Consider the following 17,484-nt stretch of genomic DNA (forward strand, 5'->3'; position numbering starts at 1 on the left):
GTCATTGTGAAAGGAGGGGTGGGATCCAGAGAAAGGAATCTTTATGGGGAGGTCATTTGGGGGAATTCCATGGTTTAGGGAGCATTTAAGAAACAGTATGTGGGATTGCGTTTTAGCCCCAGAAAGGGATATTTTTCTGAAAAGGTGCAGAAAGTTAGAGCAAAGGTCCACAGTGGGAGGAATGGTGTAAAGGAAATGGCAATGATGCAGAAATGTGAAAAATAGGTGTTGACATTTCTAAGAGGAGCAAAAAAAAAAAAAAAAAAAAAAAAAAAAAAAAAAAAAAATGCAGAAAAAATACATAGAGATACGCAGAAACATGCAGAGATATGCTAAATACATACAGGTATGCAAAAAAAATGCACAAATATTTGAAAATACGCAAAAATATGTGAAGCCACATGAAATTATGCACAAAACATTAAAAATGTACAGAAATGTGGGAGTAGAGGAATGATAAGGCATGGGAGTGTGCATGTCTGGAGATAAGTGAAGAGAGAGGGAGGTAGGATGGTTTAGGTCATGGACCAAAAGTTCATGTGGCATGAGAATGTGTGGACAACAAAACACTACAGTATGTCAGGATGAAATCAATAGGAATAAATATATGGGATCAAAAGTAATAAATGTAACTATTGGAGGGAACAATCTGGGGCATCAGTTGCTGCATCAACAATCTGCGTGGACACGAAGTCTATGTTGTGCGCGGATGATCATTGATGCAGTGTGGCTCGGAAGTAGATGTGGTTTGGTAGGTGGTGAATAAACACAAAAAGAAGGGAAAGAACAAACACTGAGAAGTGTAATGCTACAGAGAAGGGTAATAAACGAAAACATCACAGGGTTGTAGGATGGAAGAAAGTCGTTCGGGAAAATCAAATGATGGAAACCCCGGTAGGAATATCAACACTGTAGGAAAAGACAGTTTTCTACTTACTGTTAAGAAGACACATAAGTTGCAGATAGGTACAGTTAAAAGACACTTATATCACTATTAAAGATATAAACAGTACAAGTGTTCATGTGTACATGAGTTGCATTTGCACGAGTGTGTGTGCCTGATTGACAGTTTTTTTGTTGTGCCTACCTGAAACTCAGCATCTCCACTATATGGTGAGTAGCAACTATCCTTTTCATAATATTGTACAGATTTTATTGTTGGAGTCAGAGTACAGGTTCCGATCTGTGAAGGATGAGGGATGAAAGTGACTGTCATTTTCAAAGGAACTCTGCTAGCATTTGCATCAAGTGATTTAGGAAAACTGTGGAAAGCCAAAATCTGGATGGCTGGACAGCAATTTTAAGCACCGTACTCCCAAATGTGAGTCCTATGTCTCATCATTATACCACCTTGCTTGAACATACTGCAATTACCAGCATTTTAAATACATTTTGCTTTAACTGAAACTAACTAAATGTGAAGAAAACAAACTATATGCAATTCAGGAATATGGGTCAAAACCAATATCTCCATCTGGTACTGGGTAGAAATGAGTTAGAAACGGTATGATGTGCAGAACTGTTAGGAATGAATCTCGTCGAAGACTTAAACTGGAAAGACTATGTAACTAACCTCTCCCAGAAACTCAGTTCCGCACGTTTTGCTCTGAGAATTATTTCTAATGTTTGCTCCTCAGATGGTGCTAGAATGACATATTTTGGTTACTTCCAGTCCCTTGTAGATTATGGAATAGTTTTCTGAGGTAAAATTAATAGTCCACTAAAATAAATTTATACATTACAGAAAAGAGGTATCCTAATGTTGTCACATAGCTGGGCAAGAGCGCACTGCAAGCCCCTATTTAAAAAAAATTGTTTGCTTACTGCACCCTCATTTTACTTATAGAAATTTATGTTGATAACAAGGGGTAGACTTGGTGACCTGCTAACCGACTCTGGTTACCGCAATCACAATACTCGCACATGTGGGTCTCTCCATATACAACAAGTTAGAACAACCTACACTTAAAGACACATGAGCCACTTTGGTGCCATTCTTTATAATGTGCTGCTAACATACATAAAGAGGTTGGAGAAGATAATTGCTTTTGGATAGGAGTTAAAATCATTTCTTGTTAAGAAGTGTTTCTACAATGTCAATGAATATGTTAGGCCCTCATTCGTTTTTGGGTTCTTTTGATTCTGTTAACTGATGTACCATCGGTGCTGTGCTTGTATTTGCAAAGAATATGTCTGCTGTTGGTTTTCTGTTTCCTCCGTTTCAGACACAGCATGATACATCTCTGCTAAGAAAGGATTTGGTGCTAGCTAGCTTAATTGTGATTGTTACAGTGCTTGCAGGTTTTCATGTGCTCATGCTTTACACACTTTTAGCAGTGCTATATAATGTGCTCTTGTATTTTATTTTTTGAGGGATTTTTTAAATCAAAGTTTCATGGTTTACCTACTTCATTGATTGACTTATTGTGTGTTTGTACTTTTCTACAGTTATGTAACTTGTTCATGTGCTTTCACTTTTTCAGTAGTGATTTTATTTTCAAAATTTCTTTTTCAGTTATTTACTTATTGTGCATGTTGTACTCACAACATAGACAATGTATTTTGTGATTTCCCTTTCAATCATGCACCGAGTCCTCGTGGCTGCTCCAGTCTAAAAGTACTAGACTCACATTAGGGAGGAGCATGGTTTTCCCCTTCTCACTAAGGTGAATGCTGGGATGGGTCCTTTGATTAGCCCTTGGTCAATTTCCTGCCCTGTCCTCACCTTATCATATCCTATTTTGCATTAATGTTTTAACACATATATTACTTCTGTAATGTTGCTGACATGCCCGATGTGCTATTGTACTAAATGGTCTACAGACAAATAAATAAATAATAAATGGTACTGAACAATTTTTCCACATGTGGAAATGCATTACTGTGTCATCCCTGTTGTTGTTGTTGTGGTCCTCAGTCCTGAGACTGGTTTGATGTAGCTCTCCATGCTACTCTATCCTGTGCAAGCTTTTTCATCTCCCAGTACTTACTTCAACCTACATCCTTCTGAATCTGCTTAGTGTATTCTTCTCTTGGTCTCCCTCTACGATTTTTACCCTCCACGCTGCCCTCCAATGCTAAATTTGTGATCCCTTGATGCCTCAGAACATGTCCGACCAACTGGTTCCTTCTTCTTGTCAAGTTGTGCCACAAACTCCTCTTCTCCCTAATTCTATTCAATACCTCCTCATCAGTTATGTGATCTATCTAATCTTCAGCATTCTTCTGTAACACCACATTTCAAAAGGTTCTATTCTCTTCTTGTCCAAGCTACTTATTTTCCATGTTTCACTTCCATCCATGGCTACACTCCATAAAAACACTTTCAGAAACGACTTCCTGACACTTAAATCTATACTCGATGTTAACAAATTTCTCTTCTTCAGAAACGCTTTCCTTGCCATTGCCAGTCTACATTTTATATCCTCTCTACTTCGACCATCATCAGTTATTTTGCTCCCCAAATAGCAAAACTACTTTACTCCTTTAAGTGTCTCATTTCCTAATCTAATTTCCTCAGCATCACCCAACTTAATTCGACTACATTCCATTATCCTCGTTTTGCTTTTGTTGATGTTCATCTTATACCCTCCTTTGAAGACACTGTCCATTCCGTTCAACTGCTCTTCCAAGTCCTTTGCCGTCTCTGACAGAATCACAATGTCATAGGCAAACCTCAAAGTTTTTATTTCTTCTCCATGGATTTTAATACCTACTCCGAATTTTTCTTTTGTTTCCTTTACTGCTTGCTCAATATACAGATTCAATAACATCGGGGAGAAGCTACAACCCTGTCTCACACCCTTCCCAACCACTGCTTCCCTTTCATGCCCCTCAACTCTTATAACTGCCATCTGGTTTCTGTACAAATTGTAAATAGCCTTTCGCTCCCTGTATTTTACCTCTGCCACCTTCAGAATTTGAAAGAGAGTATTCCAGTCAACATTGTCAAAAGCTTTCTCCAAGTCTACAAATGCTAGAAACGTAGGTTTGCCTTTCCTTAATCTTTCTTCTAAGATAAGTCGTAAGGTCAGTATTGCCTCACGTGTTCCAATATTTCTACAGAATCCAAACTGATCTTCTCCGAGGTCGGCTTCTACCAGTTTTTCCATTCGTCTGTAAATAATTCGCATTAGTATTTTGCAGCTGTGACTTATTAAACTGATAGTTCGGTAATTTCCACATCTGTCAACACCTGCTTTCTTTGGAATTGTAATTATTATATTCTTCTTGAAGTCTGAGGGTATTTCATCTGTCTTACACATCCTGCTCACTAGATGGTAGAGTTTTGTCAGGACTGGCTCTCCCAAGGCTGTCAGTAGTTCTAATGGAATGTTTCGACTCAGGTCTTTCAGTGCTCTGTCAAACTCTTCACACAGTATTGTATCTCCCATTTCATCTTCATCTACATCCTCTCCTGTTTCCATAATATTGTCCTCAAGTACATCGCCCTTGTATAGACCCTCTATATACTCCTTCCACCTTTCTGCTTTCCCTTCTTTGCTTAGAACTGGGTTTCCATATGAGCTCTTGATATTCATACAAGTGGTTCTCTTTTCTCCAAAGATCTCTAATTTTCCTGTAAACAGTATCTTTCTTACCCCTAGTCAGATATGCCTCTACATCCTTACATTTGTCCTCTAGCCATCCCTGCTTAGCCATTTTGCACTTCCTGTCGATCTCATTTTTGAGACGTATGTATTCCTTTTTGCCTGCTTCATTTACTGCATTTTTATATTTTCTCCTTTCATCAATTAAATTCAATATTTCTTCTGTTACCCAAGGATTTCTAGTGGCCCTCGTCTTTTTACCTACTTTATCCTCTTCTGCCTTCACTACTTCATCCCTCAGAGCTACCCATTTTTCTTCTACTGTATTTCTTTCCCCCATTTCTGTCATCCCTATAGCCGAAAAATGCCACAGTGAATCTGAAAGACACACAATAGATAAGTAAATAGTTAAGAAACTGAATGACATAGGATTTGAGCCAATCATAGCAAGAACTATTAGCAGGGCACATGTGGAATTCGGTACTCATTTAAAATGAATGCAACAGTGTAGTAACAATAATGGTGTTTAGTTTACAACTTTCTCATTAAAATAATGTTGCTGAGGATCTTGAGAAAGGAAAGATTACAGCAAAGACACCATCATCACTACCAAAACATGGTTTACACTCCCCTGCAGTCTAAAAATGAATCTCGACAACAGGGAAATATCTTGCAAAAGAAATATGTAGTTTCTCATCTGTAGTGACAACAATGGAGACTGTGCTCATCAGCTGTTAGCAGTACACCTGCTTTGACAGTCTCTATTGGCACCAACTGGGACACACATTTAAAACCTCTCATCAAACAGCATGTTACCCATTAAACAGAAAAAGCCTGGATAATTAACTGATAATTCTGAATATGCTGCACAACCTAATACTGCAAAACAGTAGTGCATCTCAAACAAACTAAGTGTATATTTGTAAAGCATTCACTTATAGATGCAAAAGGCATCAAACAACCAAAGGAAAATAGCTGAATATTTATGCTAACTACAAGTATTAGTATGTCATTTCTTAATACATGTTTCAGGGCATAGTAAATGAAACATACCTTCAATTCTGTAGAAAGGTAATCAGAGAGCTTTCCAAATGTAACACCTGTCCAGTCTATATCGTCCACGGGTCGTGGAGGTGGGCCAATAACACTAACTGTATGCTGTAAACATGAAATCAAAACACTTAATTATCGGCTTAGACATATTACAGTTTGATTCAATGAAACCAGATTCAGTTTAACAAAGGTCTGTAGTGGCAAGCTGAAGCTTAGAGTACAGTGAAACGCTTGCAAAAAATGCTATTGCTCATTATCTAATACCTTTATGGTGATACATGAGGAAAATGGTTTTTCTACCTCTTGTACATAATTGCCTCCTTGCATAAAGCAGTAAATTTCAAAAATATCAGTGAAATTTATTATCAGTTACATTTATTCTGTGGAAGACCGATTCCTTGTTATTTATACCAAACAGTATGTTGTAATGCTACTACTCACAATATAGATGAGAATTTAAGCACCAAATTTTCAGTCTAAAAATATTAATTATTTGCATTATCTACATCATAATATCATGCTACTTCCACAATGATATATTGTGTTTAGAGCAGGTAAATGTTACATGAATACTTCGTTACTTATCTGGTGGAATCAGAGATGTCAAAGATTGTTGGTCATTTTTATATGTTACTTATGTTCACCGCAGAGGTCCTGAGGTGATTTTATGTGTGTGTTTTGTCACCGCTTGATGAGTAGATTTTTTTTATCTATCCAATTAAATTATTATGAGCTGATTCATTGGATTTTTGATAGCCTTATCTGGCTGTGAGGATTTTGCTTAACAAACAACTCATTTTCGTTTTTAGAGACCTTCATTTATTCACACAAACCAAACTGAACTCAACAGCACTCATACTGAATGACTCAATGCCTTATCGCAGTCGCAGCTGTGATTGTCTTTATAGCCTTTTAAGGATACACAAATTGTTCACTTCTTTGCTATGACTTAAGATATAATTACAATTTTATAATTCAAATTATTTTTCTTCAAGATGCACATTAAAATTTTCTTAATATTTTAAAAATATGATTAAAGTGATAAGTTTTTTCATCCAATTTTGTTGAAATAATTTAAGTTCTCACATACAACATATTTCAATATTTTTTCCTGTTCACTTTAGGTTTTAACACTTGCCCACAAGAGATAGAATAACAATTAATAGTAACATTCTTCCAGCAATCTTAACATTTTTCAGAATCACCGTCTTTTTATTACAATCCCATGAATTATGTAATGTTAACAGATCCATGTCTTACAGGTTGTACAATAATAATCGTTACCAGTCACAACAGAAGGTGATTTTATTTAACATGACCAGTTTCAGGCTCGCGCTCACCTTCAGGTGGTTTACAGTCATTTGCCTGGTTCCACACTCAATGATGGAATTCACTGTTTGAATAAAAAGCAAATAATGTGATGATGGCTATAAACAGTGAACTCCAACACTGAGTGTGGAAACATGGACATGAATGTACACCACCTGAAGATGGGCACAAATGCGAAACTGGGTTCTGTTAAATAAAATCACCTTCTATTGTGACTGGTAGTGGTTATTATTCTTCACCCTATAAAGCAACAGTCAGAGATTAGCTGCATCCTTTATGGATAAAATTCACTCAATGTCTTACATCTCCCTATTATTGATTCACCTCGTCAGTTATTTCAACTATAGAATAATGAATGTAAATAAAGGAAAAAGATAGAAACATGAGTATAACTGCATAGCACTATTGTAATTCAGTTTAAGCAACATACAAATTGAAATATTAGTTACAAAAAATGAAATATACAAGTCTATTATGATGTGTATAAAACATGTATCATATTGTTCATTTGACGAATATTTGTCTGTTACATTACAAATAACTGATGATGGTCGAAGTAGGGAGGATGTAAAATGTAGACTGGCAATGGCAAGGAAAGTGTTCCTGAAGAAGAGAAATTTGTTAACATCAAGTACAGCTTTACGTATCAGGAAGTCCTTTCTGAAAGTATTTGTAAGGAGTGCAGCCTTGTATGGAAGATGGAACTGAAAAATGGACAATAAACAGTTTAGACAAGAAGAGAATAGAAGCTTTTGAAAAGTGGTGCTACAGATGAATGCTGACAATTAGATGGGTATATCATGTAACTAATCAGGATATACTGAATAGAATTGGGCAGAAGAGAAAATTATAGTACAACTTGACTAAAAAAAAAGGGATTGGTTGGTAGGACACATTCTGAGGCACTCAAGGGATCACTAATTTAGTACTGGAGGGCTGGAAGGAAGCATGAGGGGTAAAAATCATAGAGGGAGACCAAGAGATGAATACATTAAGCAGATTCAGAGGGATGTAGGTTGTAGTAGTTACTAGGAGATGAAGAGGCTCACATAGGATAGAGCAGCATAGAGAGCTGTGTCAAACCAGTCTTTTGATTGAAGACCATACCAACAACAACAACATTACAGTGTACAAGAGAACTGCATCATATCGGGAATCTGATCATAAATTATCTAATCAATAACCAACTAACAACCCTATTGAACCTACAATTACTGATGAGACAAAATATCAAAAGTTGATGATCTACAAGATGTTATTTCATTTGCAGAATAATCTTAACTCAATTTATTATACAACTATTTGTTTTTGTTTTCTGGGCCACACAATGGTCAAGACAATTAGACTAAAAAATTAATTCAACATAATTACTTGATGGTGATAAAGCAACTAGATGTAGCTGTATTTTTTGGTCACAAAAGCCTCATAACTAAGTATTTCAAATAAACTCACAAATTATGACTGCCTTATCACAAAGTATTAAATGAGTTTTAGGTTACAGTTTGTTCAGCTAATGTGGTACAATCTAAGGAATAAACAGCTGTTGGCCAATTACTACATGATTGGTCCAATTCACACAGTAATCAAATATCCTCTGCAGAAAACAAAGCTCAGTCACTTCACTTTTATTGATAGGTACACATAGTTATTAATGATTTTTCCAAGAGTTGCTTTGTGGGATACTTGCATATTTAAAAACAAAGAAAAAACTGTAAATGTTCTTCTATCTCTTCCTCTGCAGGTGCTAATACTAAGATGACGAACGAAAAAGGACAAGATAGTATGATTTTCCATGTGCCACCCATAATTCATCTGCTGATGAGTGGGGTGTCTGTCATTGGTTCTTGTTTACTTTTGTACTTATCAGCTGCTCAATGGTTCTTCTGTGTCTCAAAACATCTTTTCTAATACCAAATTTTCATAAAATAACTTAGCCAGCATAATTCCAAGCTCTTTGGCACTTTGAATGACTTTTAATGTGATACTTTCTATGTATTAGTACGCTAAAAAACAGTCAACAGAATTCTGAAAAAATGTAGTGCCCAGTGGAGAAATACATGTTGTTGTTGTGGTCTTCAGTCCAGAGACTAGTTTGATGCAGCTATCCATGCTACTCTATTCTGTGCAAGCGTCTTCATCTCTGAGTATATACTGCAACCTACATCCTTCTGAATCTGTTTTAGTGTATTCATGGTTTGGTCTCCCTCTATGATTTTTACCCTCCAATACTAAATTGATGATCCCTTGATGCCTCAGAACATGTCCTACCAACTGGTTCCTTCTTCTAGTCAAGTTGTGCCACAAATTCCTCTTCTCTCCAATTCTATTCAGTACCTCCTCATTAGTTACATAATCTATTCATATAATCTCCAGCATTTTTCTTTAGCACCACATTTCAGAAGCTTCTATTCTCTTCTTGTCTAATCTATTAACGTCCATGTTTCACTTCCATACATGGCTACACTCCATACAAATACTTTCAGAACAGACTTCCTGACACTTAAATCTATAATTGAAGTTAACAAATTTCCCTTCTTCAGAAACACTTTCTTTGCCATTGCCAGTCTACATTTTATACCCTCTCTACTTCAACCACCATCAGTTATTTTTCTCCCCAAATAGCAAAACTCATCTACTACTTTAAGTGGTCATTTCCTAATCTAATTCCCTCAGCATCACCTGATTTAATTCGACTACATTCCATTGCCCATGTTTTGCTTTTGTTGATGGTCACCTTATATCCTTCTTTCAAGACACTATCCATTCTGTTCATCTGCTCTTCCATGTCCTTTGCTGTCTCTGACAGAATTACAATGTCGTCAGCAAACCTCAAAGTTTTTATTTCTTCTCCATGGATTTTAATTCCTACTCCGAATTTTTCTTTTGTTTCCTTTACTGCTTGATCAATACACAGATTGAATAACATCAGGGATAGACTATAACCCTGTCTCACTCCCTTCTCAACCTCTCCTTCTCTTTCGTGCCCCTCGACTCTTATAACTGCCGTCTAGTTTCTGCACAAATTGTAAATAACCTGTCGCTCCCTGTTTTTTTACCCCTGCCACCTTCAGAATTTGAATGAGAGTGTTACAGTCAACATTGTCAAAAGCTTTCTCTAAGCCTACAAATGCTAGAAACGTAGGTTTGCCTTTCCTTAACCTATCGTCTAAGACAAGTCACATGGTCAGTATTGCCTCACGTGTTCCAACATTTCTACGGAATCCAAACTGATCTTCCCCGCGGTCGGTTTCTAACGGTTTTTCCATTCATCTGTAAAAAATTTGTGTTAGTATTTTGCAGCCGTGACTTATTAAACTGATAGCTCAGTAATTTTAACATGTGTCAACACTTGCTTTCTTTAGGATTGGAATTATTATATTCTTCTTGTAGTCTGAGGATATTTTGCCTGTCTGATGCATCTTGCTCACCAGATGGGAAGAGTTTTGTTAGGGCTGGCTCTCCCACGGCTATCAGTAGTTCTAATGGAATGATGTCCATTTTCTCTGCTCGTAAGTTATGAAGCATTACTTAATATAACTCTGAGAGTGACAGAAGAGACTACATGTGAAATTGTAATTGCTGCCTTCAGCTCATTAGCAGAAACAAATGGAACACAATTGTTGTTAGGAATTACGATTATGGTTCAATATCTCTCTAACAACTATGCCATTAGACACAGAATAGAAGCTGGGATCAAACAAGAATGTGGGAGTAAATCAGTTGTGCTCTTTTCAAAGCAACCATCATGGCATTTAACTTTGGTGGTTTTGGGAAACTGCATAATTTTAGACAGCAGGAGAGGCAGATGAAGCCCGCTCCTCCAATGTTAGAGTACAATGCTCTAACCACTGAACCATCTCAACTGTCTCAATGTTATGCTCAGTTGCACTGCAAAACAACTGTGCTAAAGGCTATTATAGAATTTCTATACAACATTTAGTAGAGATGGACAGAATACAAACTCATTTGAACATCTGAACTTTTCCCTGGTGGAAACAACATTTCAAATTCATGTTGCATGAAGAGGTCTTGGGGTAATCCAAGAGTGTAAATTAAATAATGATCAATATTTACAGTGCCACTGAAAAAATTATTTCCTTATATTCATATAATTTAAAATGCATTATATCTTATACTTACCAAGAACATCTGGTATGTTAATGGGGGCGTACCTCCATTTGTTTTAATAACAACATTAGGATCCCAAAGTGTGTGAGAGACTTTTTCAACACAAATTATTCCATGCTCTTCACAAAACTTTTTAACAGCGTTATCTCGGGGATGCCAAATTGGTTCACAGTCCTACAAAAGATGACACTTCTGTCAGCATTATTTACAATGAATTACATATAATACTTAAGATATTGTGTTAGCTATTTAAAATGGTTTGTGCGCAATATGTATGTGATGCCCTTGTTAAATGAACTAAAGAAAACAAAAATTTGGAACAGGAAACTGCTATTGGGCTGATGAAAAATTACCCACGAATATCTCGAGTTAAAGGACAAAAGCTACAAACCATTTCAGTAAAGTATCTTAAATATCAGAGTACCACACGATCCTACACTTCACTTTCCCATCAATATTCCCCTTCAGTAATTTCTAAATATATTCAACAAAGTAACAGGAGTATTAAGGTATAGTCTAACATTACAGATATGAATTGTCTTCCAGTGAAACTTGTCAAAAAGTGTGAAAAAAAAAAAGAGATCTGTGGGTAAGAGAGATACAAACAAGAGTCAGTAATACACTGTTCGTAACTTTAGGTCAAAAGATGCAAATTAGGGATGAAGAAGTGGAAAAAGTTCGGGTAAAATGATGGAATATATGAATCTCAAGCAGCTTATTTGCAAAGCATAATAAAATGACAGTATTACAAGGACTGAATCATCACAGCCAGATGTGTATAGAAGAAGTAAGGAAGATTAAAGTGTAATGTCTAATGGACAAAAAGGTCACTAAAGATGGGTGTATCAAAAGAAAACATGTTGTCGATGCATGAAATGAGTCAAAATCGGCATGAGGAAAAGAGAGCCAATAAATACAATATAAAGCAGGACATGTGATAAATAACAGTGGAAAACAAAGGATGGGGATGGTAGAATTGTCTGATAACAAGGCAAAAATGAGAAAAAAATTGACAATGAACCAAAAAGAGGATAAAGGAAAAGACAGTATGAAAATATGGAGTGAGAAGAAAGGCAGTTAATAATAATAATAATCCTCTTGCAAGTATTTTAAGGCCAGCACTGCCCCTCACTTCCTCTGATCATGCCAGTTTCCTTCTTGCAGTCCTCTGGCATCCATCACATCCCAGACCTCTCAACTGCGGCCCCTCACAAACTGTTCACATTTTCTTCTTTCCATCCTTTTAGATATCCATGTAATTTCAGATTTTCATCTCTACGGTCTCTATTACTGATTTATCAACATCCATAGCCTCTCCTATGTTGGTATTTGAAACATGGTACAGCTGGGAGATGCCACAGCTTTGTCTCCACAAGTCCATCTCTAGTGCAAGCAACTTGTTTCCACATTTCTGCTCTGTACACAGCAATGTTTTCAAAAACTGAGCATTATACCACCGTTTGGTACTTTTTTAAATTTTGTTATGCCATAGGAAAAAGTTCAGTTGTCATACAGCCATCCTGCCCTGCCGTATTTCATTATTTATGTCATCTTCACTTTTTCCATGTCACGATATCATAATCCCTTCCCCCTCCCAGATATTTAACCCTTGAGCTGGTGCGCCTATGTATGAATTGGGCCAACAACAAATAATACTGTTTTGCACAATTCCACTGTTGTTTTACAGTTGCGATCCCACCTCTACTAACATAGAGATAAGCCGTTTTATTATACATCCAAGAAAGCGGCATCAATAAAAACAAACAGTGAGTCAGGTGAGAAAAAATGTACAATCCATGCATGAAAACGACCCAGATTCCAAGCAAGCAGCACAACCCCTTAATGAGGCAGTTGCTTACGAGATAATTAGTAACCAAATAAGTGTTTGGCGCTGATCTGATGCAACTGCTCTCTTTAGTATTCCGAGGGGATCATTAATGCACAGTAACACTTGTATGCAGCAACACAGTGGTACAATGAAAGTTTATTTTATTATTGTTTAATTAAAGAATGACTTAACTCGTACACTGTACATTTTTATCATTGTTTAATTAAACTAAAATTACACTGTGATTCTGCCCATAAATGTTTACCTTGGTGACATAAAGAGACAGCAATGCTTTACATGTGTATAAAATATGCAGTACACCCACTCCTGTAATCAAAATCAGTGCGCCCACTCGAGGTTTAAAAGACTTACACTGAGTTGACAAAAGACGTGGAACAGCAAGATGTACATACGAGGTCTGTTCAAAAAATTCTGGAACATTCGTAATTTTGTGACAATGGTGTGTTGGTGCAAATGCAGTTGGCATCTCTGCACACACCTGTATTTAATGTGTAACTGCCCGAAGTTTCACTGTTGTATGTCTGTTAGTTATTGTTCAGTGTTGCATTGAGTAGAATGTTGTGTCGTGCAGTTTGCAAATTTCGAAATGGCAGAGTTAGAGGAACGATGTCGCATTAAATTTTGCATGAAACTCAACAAAACTCTACAGAGACACACCAAATGATGCACGAAGCCTACGGTGATGGGTGGTTAAGCCATACTTTGTGTTACGAATGGTTCACATGGTTTAAAAATGGCCAGATGGAAGTTAAAGCTGACCCTCATTAAGGACGGCCTTCGACATCTACTGATGACATTCAGTGTCAGGAGTCAACAAAATTCGTGCCACAGTGACCAACTGTCAATCAGAACATGTTGCAATACCTGCGAGAAAATGTGAGAAGGAAACAGTTTAAAATGTAGCGGACAATTCATGGCTCTTGCATCACGATAATGTACTCGCACATTCATATCTGTTGGTGCACGACTATTGCACAAAAAATGAAATCACTTTGCTACCTCATCCTCTGTACTCTCCAGACCTGGCTCCTGCAGATCTTTTTATTTCAAAGTTGAAAATCCCACTGAAAGGATAAAGATTTGCAACAACAAATGAGATAAAAGAAAATTTGCAGACAGCGCTTCATGCGAGCCGACAAGGGGCATACCAAAACTGCTTCCAGAACTGGAAATGGCGTTGGGAGCAGCGTATCAATTGTGGAAAAGAGTACTTTGAAGGAAACCATAAGTGAAAGACGAGCACAGAAATATTTTGTGGATAAAGTTCTAGAATTTTCTGAACAGACCTCATATATAGATGGCAATAATATCGCATACACAAAGCATAAAAGTGCAATGCATTGGTAGAGCAGTTATTTATACTCAAGTGGTTCTTGTGAAAGGTTTCCAATGTGATTATGGCCACATGATGGGAATTAACACACTCTGAAAGAGGAATGATAGTTGGAGTTAGATGCATGGGACATTCAGTTTCAGAAATTGTTAGGAAATCCAATATTCATAGACACAGCGTCAAGGGTGTGATGAGAATACCAGATTTCAGGTATTATCTCTCACCGCAGGCAATGCAGTGGCCGATGGCCTTCACTTAACGACTGAGGGCAGCGGCTTTTGGGTAGAGTTGTCAGTGCTAACTGACATGCAACACTATGAGAAGTAACTATAGAAATCAATGTGGAACATATGATGAACTTATCCATTACATTAGGTGACTCTCCATCCAATCCAGATAACAATAGCTGTAGGAAACTCAGAAGTATCAGTGTAAGATTGAAAGAAATGCCTCCCACAGGTGAGTGTGCTAAAATCCTTATAGTAAACAGCCGAAGCATTCACAACAAAGTGCCAGATTTTGTAGCATTAATGAAAAGCAGTGAAGCTCAGAGAGCTGGTTGAAACTTGTAATTATTAGCAGTGACATTTTTGGGGAAAGTTTAAGTGTATATCGAAAGGATAGGAAAATGGGAAATGGAGGAGTGTATTTATCGCAGTAGACAAAAAACTCAAATCCACAGAGATATAAATTGAAGCTGCAATAGAGACTGTTTGAGCAAGACTCAGTATCAGGGGTGGGCATAAAGTTTTAACTGGATCCTTCTATCACCCACCAGGCTCATCTCCTGATGCAACCAAAAATTTCAGAGAAAACAGGTCACTTGTACATACGTTCCCCAATCATACTGTAATCATCAGTGGAGTCTTTAATCATCCAACAATTAATTGGGAAAATTACAATTTTCTCAGTGGTAGGCATGATAAAGACATCCTGTGAAACTTTACTACATGCCTTTTCTGAAAACTACCTAGAACGAATAGTTAGGAATCCCACTCATGATTGAAATATATTGGATCTAATGGCAACAAATAGACCTGACCTCTTTGAGGATGTCCATATCGAAACTGGTGTCAGTGACCATGACGCAGTTGTGGCAACAATGGTTAACAAAGTACAAAGTAAAACTAAAACAAGCAGAAAGACATATATGTTCATTAAACTATACAAAAACTAACAAAGTGATAGAGGGGCTGGCAAGTACTTACCTCAACTCAGTACAGCCAATAGATACACAAAACAGAACAGAAAATTTACGTATCATAGCTTTCAGAACTTTGTTCCTTTGTCAGGGAGGAGAGAGGGGGAAAAAGGGGAAGAAAGGAAAGTGGATTCAGTTGCTCACAACCCATGTTATAAAGCAACAGGGGAAAGGTAAACAGGGAGGGTAGCAAAGATGGAGGAATGGGTGTCAGAGGGAGGCCAAAGATATTCTACTGTAAGTACTGTGCCAGCTTCAAACCAAAGAGGATGCTTACAAAGTAAAGAGGTATATAGTATAAAGATAAACGCAACTATGTAGGATGAAAAGATGCGTGAATGGCAAAAGAGGAAAGGGAAAGAGGAGAAGACTGAAGAGTAAATGGGAGTGAGGTTGGTTAACGTAGGTTCAGTCCAGGGGGATGGCGCGATGAAAGGATGTGTTGGAGTGCAAGTTTCCCATTCATGCGGGCACAGACGAACTGTCCGCCTAGGAGATGTCCAATACCCAGTAGCAGAGCATGCCCTCCAGCATAATTCTAGGGACCTAGGAACCTGCTACACCGTTATGTGCCATTTGGCTTCTCCCACTCAACACAAGTCCCTCGGAACTGCGGAGATGGGAACTTATGTTCAGCTACTTGGAGGTCATTTGAATCCATTTATGGACTTCATGTTCCCAAACAACAATGGATTTCTGTGGATGGGAATCTGTCATGTCACTAGCACAAAAACTGTTGTGATTGGTTTGAGAAACATTCTGTGCAGTTCAAGCAAATTATTTGGTCACCCCAACTGCCCAACATGAATCCCATCAAACATTTATGGGACATAATCGAGAAGTCAGTATGTGCACAAATCCATGCACTGGCAACACTTTCACAATTATGGATGGTTATAGAGGTAGCATGGATCAATATTTTTGCATGGGACTTCCAACAGTTTGCTGAGTTCATGCTATGTCGAACTGATGTACTACACCGGGCAAAAGAAGGTCCGACATAATATTAGGAGGTATCCCATGGCTTTTGTCAGGTCACTGTAAAATATGGCTCAGAACCTCAGTGTCTATCCCCTTATCTGACTGGCTCCAACCTACAGGTCCTCTATGGTATTGTCGCCAACCTTCAGATAATCGGTTTTTCCACACTAATTGTGAGGCCCCATCTCTCACACTCATTTTTTAACTTCCGAAGCATGTACTCAGAATCATCCTGGTCTTCTGCTACAATGACCTGGTCATCAGTGAAGCGAGGTGTGTACCAGATTGCATCCCCCACAGGGATTCCCATGTCTCCAAATTTGCTCTTCAAGTCTTTAAGTGCTTCCTCCACACAAATTTTGAATAGTGTCAGTGCTAATGGGAAACTCTGGTTACACTGAATTTCCAACTTCAATGGCACTTAATAAGGAAAGTAGCAAAGTGCCATCAATAACAATAACAATAACAACAACAATAATAATAATAATAATAATAATAATAATTATTATTATTATTATTATTTCTCTCCTTTCTCAGACGTTATGTCTGATTAAAAATGGAAAGTGACGCAGACATTGATCAAGCGTGACTTCCTTTTAACTGTACGGTATATATTACATTGCATTTAGGAACTTTCGGGTAATTGAACATGTATCAATAATTACAAATTTCTGTAGTTGTATATATACGTTTGGATGCAGCTGTATTGCGTTGATGTACTGATGGATATTGTGTGGTATGACTTCTGTAGTTGATAGTATAATTGGTATAATGTCAACTTTATCCTGATGCCACATGTCCTTGACTTCCTCAGCCAGTTGGACGTATTTTTCAATTTTTTCTCCTGTTTTCTTCTGTATATTTGTTGTATTGGGTATGGATATTTCCATTAGTTGTGTTAATTTCTTCTTTTTATTGGTGAGTATGATGTCAGGTTTGTTATGTGGTGGTGTTTAATCTGTTATAATGGTTCTGTTCCAGTATAATTTGTATTCATCAATTTCCAGTACATTTTGTGGTGCATACTTGTATGTGGGAACGTGCTGTTTTATTAGTTTAC

The 17,484-nt window shown here is 37.3% G+C and overlaps 1 protein-coding gene across 4 annotated transcripts in view; it reads right to left on the minus strand.

Annotated features, from left to right (window-relative positions):
* Positions 1–17,484, minus strand: part of LOC124595241 (cryptochrome-1) — a 100,109-nt gene that overhangs the window by 39,753 nt on the left and 42,872 nt on the right. For all 4 annotated transcript variants that reach the window (XM_047133903.1, XM_047133901.1, XM_047133900.1 and 1 more), the window contains exons 5-6: positions 11,073–11,234; positions 5,604–5,708 (exon numbers count right to left, since the gene is read on the minus strand). In XM_047133903.1, coding sequence (XP_046989859.1) covers positions 5,604–5,708; positions 11,073–11,234 — 267 coding nt within the window. The remainder of the gene's footprint in view (positions 1–5,603; positions 5,709–11,072; positions 11,235–17,484) is intronic.

This window comes from Schistocerca americana, chromosome 2 (assembly GCF_021461395.2).
Source record: "Schistocerca americana isolate TAMUIC-IGC-003095 chromosome 2, iqSchAmer2.1, whole genome shotgun sequence".
In the NCBI taxonomy this organism is placed as follows: Eukaryota; Metazoa; Arthropoda; class Insecta; order Orthoptera; family Acrididae; genus Schistocerca; species Schistocerca americana.